This window comes from Oryza brachyantha, chromosome 6 (assembly GCF_000231095.2).
Source record: "Oryza brachyantha chromosome 6, ObraRS2, whole genome shotgun sequence".
Classification (NCBI taxonomy): domain Eukaryota; kingdom Viridiplantae; phylum Streptophyta; class Magnoliopsida; order Poales; family Poaceae; genus Oryza; species Oryza brachyantha.
Window position 1 is genome coordinate 9,864,121 of NC_023168.2, and position 10,798 is coordinate 9,874,918.

The window sequence follows — 10,798 nt, forward strand, 5'->3', positions numbered from 1 at the left end:
GTAAAGTGAATAAGGGCAATTATATGGAGCGCATGGATGATTAATAATATTGACCAGAGGACCAACTCATAATCATCCTCAAGTTTCTCACAAGATACCACTTTTTGGGCGATACAAGCTACGATATAGTCACACTTTTTCAATTCTGGTTTGGGTCTCCTGAAAGCAACAATTTCAAACAGATTTTGCCGCTTAGCCCGAGAGCTTCTCAGGGCTCATGAATAGTTATTGGAAATCTTATGAAGCGGACTTTTCGATGGTTTTAGTCCTGCATCAAAATTTCTTCCAGGCTATCCAAAATCTACAAAACAAGTCATGCACCTTTTACTGTCTAAATCTATTTTGGGATACAGACCTTGCAACGGAGTCTTGCTTGGCTAATCCATGTTATGGACGACCACAGCTCATGTAACTTATAAATAATTAGCAGCTATTGCCGTTAGAGTTTAGGTTTTGGTTAAATTATTCTATCACTTTATAGTTCGTCGGTCTATATAACCCCAACCTCGCATGCTTAATCATTCAACTACGGTTCAGATTACGTTTTACTTGTTAAGAAATTCTTTAATTGTTTACATCAACAAAACATTTATGGTGAGATCAATTACACGAGCATAATTAATAATGTCAGTATAGTAGTTGTGGAACAACCCCACTAAACATACGACGAAACCGTACTACCCGCGTACGACTCCGTCGTATGCATGCTGCCGCTGCATGACGATGGAGTTATACACGGGTCGTACAGCTCCGTCGTGTACGACCCGTGTATGCATAGCATTTTCGGGTTGTGAAATGACCATCAACTGGCCAAAAGCGACGCTCGTACTGTGCACACCATACCGCTATAGCTATCAGCTATCGAGTACATCAAGCACCCGTATCAAATCAAAGATTTGAACCTGGGTTGATTAGTTCCATTATAAGATATCTAACCAGTTGATCTAAGCCCACCTCACAATGCTAATGTTTTTTCCTGACGTTTTATTCTTTTACAAATGCGTCACATAGATCATTTCATTCCTGGTATATTCATTAGTAAAAATGTTAGGTGAAAAATCATAAACTACAGCAATTCCTTATTTTCTCAACATGGCCTTCATATGGTCATTGTCATCTGGGTTGAGATCCCGGCATATCAGCCTACAATTGAATTATTTTACAGTTAGCACAACAAACATATAAGAACATTCTAATCTACAACAGAGGTTACCCCAACTTCCGGATAATGGATCAATAGAAACAAGTCAAGATAGTTTCCCCCACTGAACAGACCTATGCAAAGGGAAAAACACATATATTTGATGTCTTAATTTCCTTACAGACAACAATAAGAAATGATTGGCATTACAAATTTGCTCGTAGCAAGAAGTCATAAAATGATGAAGCCAGAAGACATTACGATATTACTTAGTCAGAGAAAGTTAAGTGTCTTGAGACGTGGATGCCATCCTATAGCCTTCATCAGCAACTAGATTCAACAATCCTGAACCATCTGAATCCCACCGTGGCACCATGACAGTATAAATAGGAGTTACAGCAAGCCAAGCAATCCCTAGGGAGAATGCAATATCAAGATCATCAATCAACCAAAATAAACACATTGTTGAGAGCACAAGCATTATCAGAAGGTAAAAAGATCAATTTTGTTTCAATTGCAAAAGATAAGACCGTTGAAGACTTGAAATAAAGTACACAAAATATGTTGTCGCACGAAAAATCCCAGACATGAGCTTATGAAACTAACCTTACAGATTATACGTTTGTTCAGGCTTGGATGATGTATAGATCTTGCCTTAGTATGTAGTAACATCCCATGGAACTTCCTGGTTCCATGATAAATTGCTCCCGGAACTGACCTACCCTCTTGCTTGGAATATCAATGGAGAGTTCCTCCAAACTGGGCATCCCTTCAGCTTGCAACCCTTCACCACATATTAGAAATTGGTTTCCAACAATGAACGATCCAGACGCACGTATAGCGATTCCTGTTTCTCCATGTGCACGACAATGTAGCTTCTCAACAACATGAACAATTTTCTCTCGAGGCCGATCACCTTTTAACTTCTTTCTTATATTTGATAAAGTATCAAATATGTCACTTTGGCCAACATATACATTCCCTGAGAAACTGAAAAAACAGAATGGATGATACAAAATATCATCTGAGCTATGGTAGCAGAAAAGGCTGGATCCTCCCTGACAAAAAAGTTAATAAATAATAAAAGCAGAATACATGTGGCTATGAATAAAGGTAGGGAAGCTGGCAATCGGCAGTAAATAATCAGTCATGACTCCTTACAATCTAAAAGTAAACATGAAAGCATGGCTTATGCAAACTACAACTGACAATTCACCTAGTTATGTCAAATTTGTCAGCAACACGAGCCACCGTTAAAGCCAGTTTCCTCAATACGCTGTCAGAAAAATACAACCCCAATATTGCTTGACAAAATGAAAGAAAAAAATATTAGATAGTTAGCTTTCTTTACTTTTTGAGAAACTGGCTTCAAACTAGGCATATTCAAATAAGATTAGACATGGGTTGATTTCCATAGAAGGCCCTAATCAGTAATCACTGGCCACAAACTGATGGGTGGTTAGTTTCTAGATTTTAAATTGTTTTCAAAAACACAACCGAACTGTTTCCCTACAGTATATGCAGCACCCCAACCCCAACACACAGCAAAAGATGATACATATCATACTACAGGTAGGAGTACAATTTTACAGTCCAGAATAAGTGTAACATCAGCCAAGGTACCTGAAAGCTGATTCTTCCATGTAGAATGTCTTCATACAATGCCAAGTCCCATCAGTGCCATTAAACAGGAGATAGTAATGTACAGCAAGCATCTGGGATTAAGAAAAAAACAAGTTAAATATTTCTGCTAGTGCATCCTTATGTTTGATTGTGTATGTGTGCTTGTTGTTGGTTGGCCTGTTTGGCAACCATAAGGAAGGGAATCAAGAGTTTTCCCTGTATTCCCAACCACCCCAATTCTCACATGTTTCTCTGGTAATAAAATGATGGGAGTAAGTACCCAAGATTCAGTCACTCGAATATGGAAAGTATAGATATTGCATAATCTAGTTTTTTTCCATTTTGTTTGTACTGCTAGAATTGATATAAAAAAAAGGAGAAAAAAGCAGTCACCAGGACTCAAACTGGAGATCATGCACTGCAGACTTCAGAGAGCTACCACTAGACCACGTGTGGTGCACATTTCTCTGAAGTCTGCAGTGCATGATCTCCAGTTTGAGAATCTAAAACTCTGATGAATAAGCATCTATCAGGCCCCTCTGAGATGAAGGGATATTGAGAGATTTCACTGACATACTGAACCATAGAATTAACAATGAACTCTTGCTTCTCTACGGACATGGAGTTCTTACGCCACGACATACATAAGTTTTCTAGCCTCTCCGCTTCTTTGTTGTCATCGTCAGAGCCTCATTCTGGTGGCATGACAGTGCTCTCCGCTCAGTCCTTGGGACCTTACCAACTGTGTCCATAGAACAATGTGTAACTGATTGAGTTATTGTTAAACTACCGACCTAACATAGTACTCCCTCCGCTGGAGTTCGTTAGGTTTAAATTTTCTGGGTTCTCATACAAATGAAACCAGCTGTTTTAACAAAATAATGTTTAAGGTTGCTCTGCTCTGACTGCATGCATGCATTACCGCATCACCTCCAGAAATACCACCTGCACGCATGCATTAATCGTATAGGCACCTAGGAGTATCTTCAAGTGTATGTAAGGTACTAATTCTAGATGCACTTGAAAGGTTTAAGCAGGGTATTAGAGGCAAATAAATCTTAAAATGTGCTTAGGGAACGTATGGGCCCAATAAATTTTAACAAAGGGCTTGAGAATACACACCTAACAGTCTCCAACAAAGGGAGTTTGTGTTTTCCCTTTGAAGGTTAGTGCAGGTGCTCCAGACACAAGGTCCAACTGACAGCCAGCATGGAGCAGCAGAAGCAGTAGCAAAGGTTTAGAGACAAATTTCTCAATTAATTACTATGCTTGCAAGTTAGGCTGGGTTTCTTAAGGTCAGATCAGATAAGATCCTTAAGATGTCTTTAGTTAGAAAGTGATATCTATTTCAATAGTTATTGTCCCTTTAGATTGACTTATTTTCATCATGTTGATTGAGGCAGTTGCAAGTAACAATAGATACATCAGACTAGATGAAGGTTTGGTTTCTTCTATCTGTCATTTGGGGGGACATGTGAACAAAAACTTATTCTTTGCTGTTGAACGACAGTGGGAAAGAATTAAACTGATATGTGCCACAATGAACTGACCTCTGCTATTTGCTTTAATCTTTCTGTTGGATCAACAACACTTTTGACATAAGCTACCAAATCCACAGAAGTGTTCTCATACTTCTTAATGAATGGGTGTGACAAAAGCTGCAAGATGTTAAATATCCTAGTCAGCAAGAGGGAAAGAAATGTGTATCACAATCCAAAAAATTGTGTTGATATGCATGGAGTGTGGATAATTGTCATTAGATCAAGCAATCATTAATCACAGTTTATCCTATTCTTATAACAATAACTAATAACACTCAAAAAAGCCATGATACAATATCAGAAATGATATGCCTTGAATCCCTAATCTACAGAACTTTGATTGCATGAAAATCAGCACATACATTACACAGCATCTCTTACCTGCTCACATGAAGGCCTTGCATCAGCATCTTTCTGCAAGCAATCATTGATGAACGAACAAAACTCTGATGAATAAGCATCTTTTGGTGGTGATGGTGATGGATCATCCAGAATCTAAAACACAAAGTTTGTAAGGAAACCAACAAATAGCAAATAAAACATTACGAAATTTTAGAGAGCTTGGTTTCCAGTGCCATGTGATACTTCTTTCTCTTTTTACCTCACTGGGTTCAAACAGGAATGCATTCATGCTCTAAATTAAGTATATAAATTATCTGACTGTAAACATGTAACATTATTATGTTAATACTATTGAGCTTATGAGTGTCGCGAGTCATGACCAATTTCTTTTAAAACATGCAGGAATGCAATTTGTTAGGTATATGAATGTAACTAATCACAAAACCTTCCAAACAAAAAGTTCAAACAATAGTCAAAGTTGATCAACAACAGAAAGTATGATATTGCATACTACAAAAATAAGCAATAGTTATAGACAATAAATCAAGCATCCACAAAACTATATTACCTGCAGCATGAGATTGGCTGGGCCTTCGTTTACATTATATGGAAATTTACCAGTAGCACACTCCAACACTGCTAGTCCAAGGCTCCAAATATCAGCAGCATAAGAATAGTTCTCGTTACGAATTCTCTCAGGTGACATATAAGTGACTGTGCCTACAAAGGTAGCACACTGGAACATATTTATTTAGCAGAAAATATATCGCTGATTCAATATAAATGATTTGATGTGATTGAAGTATTCTAGAACAATTAACTGGCATATATGAAACATTAAAGAAGATCAGAGACATCCTGCCCTAGCAGCAGAATGCCAAGTTACATGATTCACTTGCCTATGTGTCTACTACTGTTCAAAAATAAATGTTGCTTTACCACATGCAGTCAAACTTCGAAATAGTAAACAATGAGAGATGTAAAAAAAAGGATTTGATATTAAAATAGTCAATAGACTTGTCATGGAAATTAATTACATGTAATTATATTTCCAATAAATTTTATAACTATATTATAACAAAAAATAACTGATAAAACATGTGCATTGAAGACTGAGTAAATGTCCTAAATAACAAGAAAAGAAGAAGAAAGAATTGTTTTTTTAGCCTTCACTATTATTAGCTTTCAGTTTCTAATTTTCCAGCTTTGTTGATCTCATAGAACCTTTCAGTCCCCCTTCAGGACTTTAATTCCTTTGTAATTTAATAACTATAGAGAATATTGCACTAATATATTTACCGGTAAGGTTCCCCCATACTTTTCCCCCTAAAACCATCAAATTGGCATATAAAAAACACCAAAAGGAAATTGTGAGTATTATAGCATACCATGGCCATTGTATTGTCCAAACCAGCACTGACACCAAAATCTGTTATCTTTGCCTCGCCCTTGAGATTTACCAGTAAATTCGCTGGCTTTATATCTCTATGCACTAGATGTCTTACTTCATGCAAGTAGCGCAAGCCCTGTAGAATTGTACAAAAACAATTTACATAGTTCAAAAGATTTTGATCAGCCTCCCTGAGTTATACTAATTATAACATAGAAATGAAGGGTAGCGTGAAGGATCCCTACAAGCAATACTTTCTGCAGCATATGTGCAATAACTGGTTCTGGTATTGATTTCTTAATCTTTATAACATCAGCTAAGGACCCACCATCCATGTATTCAAGGGCGATGCTTATTTGTCCAGAATCAGGCATGTAGAATGCACCCTGGAATTCAACTAAACCAATATAACAGCATGCTTCACATAATGTTCTCATCTCATTCAGAATCTGTTGCCTCTTCTCCTGGGAACACATCAAGAAATATAGTAGTGTGGTGACTCAGATTTCTGATTGCAACAAAACAAACGAATTATATGAATCAAATAAGTAGATCACTACAAGGTTCCAAGATTACTGCGTGCAATACCAAATGGGTTTCCCATCATGCTTCACAATATTTGCCAATACACACTTAGGAGAGTCAAATTGTAAGTGATTATCATTTGGATTGGATCATATTTGCTAGATAAATGTTCTATAACCAAAATAGCCATCCAATTCCATAAGTAATGTGTCATCTAGTCATGTTTACCAGATGGGATAAAGAACATAAGGAAAAAATAAAACATATATATTCTTTGGTGTTTTTGATTTTATGCTGCAAATAGAAAATGAATCTTTTACCTCTACTATCGCTCAAACTAAGTGAGAATTCATCTGCAAATGTCAGTTCACATTGTACTCACTTGGCTACAATATCTCAATCCAGCTTACCTCACGTATTAGGTGTAGCAAGAACATGTCATAATGAAGGTCAATAAGGGAGAATAAATATGTACTATGGAAAGGGCAGAATACTCCATCGTGCAAATAGAAAATATGGATGAATATATGGTTTAGTTCGCTCCATTTGATACTTACGTCAAAATATATATGAACTCTATCTGTTAGAAAGAATCGAGGTTCTTAAGGTGTTAAGGCGAGGCAAGGCGACACAGCACCGCTCAATTGCCTAGGCGATACCACACACACAAGAGCACAAGAGGAAGAGCAGAGATCTAAGAGGCAAAGCAAAGAGGAGGGGAGAAGGAAGAACAGGGAGAACGGGAGAGGAAGAGCAGAGGATTGGAGAAGAGGTAGAGTAGACATCCAAGAAACAGAGCAGAGAGTTGAGGAGCAAAGAGGAATAGCATGGAGAAGGGTGGAGGAAGAGCAGATGGCTGAGCAATGGTGCCTCTTTGCCTTGCACAGCCGCTCAGGCGCCTAGGAGACACTTTTAAAACCATGGAAGGAATCAGGTTAGATTTTACTTGTCTTAGCACATTTTTTAAGTAGGTCCCGAGTTGAATCTAAAAATGCACATAGTGTTGCTAAAAAAACATTAACTAATAGCCTTGACTTACAGAGTATTCCAAGATGAATCTAGAAATGGATATAGTGATGCGATGCTACGAAAACAAGCTCTAGTTAAAGTGTTCATAATTCAAATGCACAGATTCCAGTGAACTATTGGTATGAACATTTACGAGTCTAGTTTCTCAGTCTTCTATGTGCAGATTTTCTTTCATAAAGGTACTGTGAACAAGATATTGGGGCAAATCCTTTTCATTCACATGGAAATTATTTTAAAAGAAGTGCATGACAGCTCAACATAATATGCCTTTTGGATAATAGAGGAATAAAGATATGAACCTTTTCAAATATATTTATCTTCTTTAAGGCCAAAATTCGATGAACTGGTATAAAAACAGCTCTCTGCACAACACTGCTTGCACCATTACCAATAGGACCAAATATGTGCATATCGTGAGAGGCACATCGGTATGCCTTCTCACCAGAATCTGACTCCTCTGGCCCAGTGCTTCGTTTATGAAAGCCATGCTCATTGATGTTGTACTCACCTAATGATCTACTCAACAAATTCACAGTTCCACCATCAGAAACCTTCACAAAGAGTATGAGAAATAAAATTATTAAACATATAAATAAGAAAATAAGGAAAAATATCATATAACTAGAAACAAAATGTCCGTTAGGCATCACCCAATCCAAGAATCTTTGATGTTCTTTCCTATTTTAATATTCTAATTTGATCTTGCAGAAATGGTATTTCTGTGCAAAAAGGATAAATTTAACTTAATATGGTTTATACATAAAAGCAAGAATAAATTTTAGATTTGGTACGCAGTGAAAGGAAAGAACTCATTTAGGAAAAAGATAGGAATAATAGAAAAGAAACAGGAAGCAGCAGACTGTGACAACAGAAACGAAATATTACCCTAGTTTACAGAAACACAAAAAAGGGACAAAACTTGTGAGGTACCATGTGTTCCGAATATGCGATTAAACTCATGAATTTTGTCAGGGCTTGTGTCATGCAGGGGAATCCAGCATCAGTGCTCTGGCCCGCCTCAGCAACTACTGAGTGACATCCGGAGTACAGAAGGCATAAGTCCAGACAACACCTTAGTTAGTTAGTTGTTGGTTGATCCACTTAACTTCAAAGATAAAGCCTAAAGGTAAGAATCCTTAGTCACATGTGCTAGGAGCCTTGCATATACGGACAAGTTGACATCAATGCAGGCAAGCAAAGTGCCAATCTATCTCTCTATTCATTTTCTTCTCTACTTTCAGTACACCTTCTCTCTGCACTTTTACCATCACTTTCCTTATCCTATTCAGTACAGGTCCTGGCCAGCGATGCTAAACTACCAGTTTCCCATAGATATACAATCTGTTCCCTCCAGAAACATGGCAAACTGACAGGTCGGCATGTAGCATCTATATTTTCCCTCACAACCAATGCTGCCCACAAGCAACAGGTAGACTAGAAAAGGCCATAACTGAATTTAGGTGCTATTCAGTTATACATATTATTGGATATGTACGTATGAGCATGACCCTTAGCAACTAAGATTTCAGTATTGCTTGTGTCATTACACCATCAAGAATCCACGATGGCATGGAAGGCATAAGTGTCATGTTCAAACCTGGAAAAAGTTGCACTTAAAATTTTCCCAACAGTCTAACTATGTTTCATACTTGCATCCAGCTCAGTAAATACTGATAGTGCCTAACTGCCTCAGCCATTATTCCCTACCTTACTTCATGAAACACTCAGCGGCATCTTTGCAAGTGTTTTCCATGCCTTCAAGAATGATTTCAATCCCATTCATATTTGTCAAACTCAAGAACTTACTAGCGTGCAAACTACATCCAATCAACGGTGAAAGGTTTCCAAGTTAATTAAATGGTTGGCAAAATTTCTGAGTTCAATACCATATTATTACCATGAGTCCAAAATCAATCATAGTGCATAACTCGTCCCATCTCCAATGCCGAAGTCTGATATGAAATATTGAGAAAAGAGGAGTAACTATAGTATGTGCAGAATGGGGTGATAGCATCTGAAGTAATACTGATATTCTGCCTGTACTTCCTCACTATTTCAGTTGCCTAATTATGATTCATGTGCTTTAACACAACGTAAGACTAAAATAATTGAAGTATTACTTAATGCCAAAAAAATTAAAAAATAAAAACAAGTGTGCATAGATGGTGTGCACAAACAACAAGACTAGTACTACAACTATAGTTCATAGAAGCTCAAAAACGTAGTGGAATTGATCCCATTGCCGCACCATTCCCAAGTCCAGCTACCCCCTGAGACATACACACAGGAATGTTTATGCCAGGCCGCATCCGTGCTCACCACATAGGAGTCGCAGGTGTCCTCCGGGAGGGGCACCCTGCTACTGACGCTGCCCTTGTCCGGGTCGTCGAACAGCAGGGGCTGCAGCTTCTTCTTCAGCTCCTCGAGGCCCGCCATCGAGTGGCGACCCCCGCGCAACGCGCGCTCACACCACCAGGAAGGCAGGCAGGCAGCCCCCAGAAGGGGACGGCAGCCCGGCCGGATCCGAGGAAGAGAGTAGGAGGGGAGCGCGAGCCACTGGAGTTAGCCGAACCTGCGGCTCCGGCGACGGCACGGGCGGTACGGCGGCGGTGGGTCGGGAGGTTGGGGGGGGGGGGGGGGTGGGTGGGGCGGGGGGGGGGGGATCAGGGCGCTCGTGCCTTGGCCTGTTCCCTGCGCGATCGGGGAGGATCCAGGTGGACGCCTGGACCCCGCATCAGAAGGCCATCTATCAGCGGCTGCGCCTTAAAATGGTAGCAAATTTGGCCTCCCACTGAAAACTCCCAACCTAGCCGCGTAGAGATATAAATTAAAATGGTACCCTTTAAACGAAACAAAAGTTATCGTATCGATACAGTTAAAATAAAATAAGACATGATTTTGTGTTATTGACGTGATTTACGTGATTTCTCTATTGTAAGTTTTACTTTCAAGTATTTCACGATTTACATGGTGTTTTATGTATTTAAAGGGTTCAAATTTTCAACATAAAGAATGAGTGCCAAGGCGGTCAACTGTTTCCAGATCTTCATGTCTCCTCGATGGTCGTCCTTTCATCCTTTCGATCCAATGTCGATCTACCTTCTTGACGTCAACGACAGATAAACCCTAAGAGGGGAAGATTTACATCTAAAGAAAAACAATCAATAATACCTTTTAGACGAACGATATCTTTTAACGGTAAAGATA

The 10,798-nt window shown here is 38.8% G+C and overlaps 1 protein-coding gene across 2 annotated transcripts; it reads right to left on the bottom strand.

Moving 5' to 3' along the window:
• Positions 1–874: 874 nt before the first annotated feature.
• LOC102719872 (mitogen-activated protein kinase kinase 3) lies at positions 875–10,231 on the bottom strand. 2 transcript variants are annotated; one of them, XM_006656021.3, is made up of 10 exons: positions 9,911–10,231; positions 7,891–8,142; positions 6,283–6,501; positions 6,036–6,173; positions 5,216–5,383; positions 4,687–4,800; positions 4,315–4,422; positions 2,765–2,856; positions 1,748–2,131; positions 875–1,555 (listed from the first exon to the last, which is right to left on the bottom strand). In XM_006656021.3, the coding sequence occupies exons 1-9, from the start codon at positions 10,025–10,027 to the stop codon at positions 1,768–1,770; spliced, it is 1,572 nt and encodes a 523-aa protein (XP_006656084.1). In that variant the 5' UTR covers positions 10,028–10,231; the 3' UTR covers positions 875–1,555; positions 1,748–1,767. The 2 variants fall into 2 exon arrangements, with proteins under 2 accessions (XP_006656084.1, XP_015694336.1); XM_015838850.2 differs by lacking the exon at positions 875–1,555 and having other exon boundaries at positions 1,992–2,199.
• Positions 10,232–10,798: the final 567 nt, after the last annotated feature.

Bases quoted from the DNA above. Each gene is read 5' to 3' on its own strand.
- LOC102719872 (XM_006656021.3), bottom strand. From the start codon at position 10,027: ATGGCGGGCCTCGAGGAGCTGAAGAAGAAGCTGCAGCCCCTGCTGTTC. The intron at 6,502-7,890 runs GTTCATATCTTT...ATGTGTTCCCAG, and splicing joins AGATAAATATATTTGAAAAG to GAGAAGAGGCAACAGATTCT. The intron at 4,801-5,215 runs GTAATATAGTTT...TTTGTGTTTTAG, and splicing joins CAGCCAATCTCATGCTGCAG to ATTCTGGATGATCCATCACC.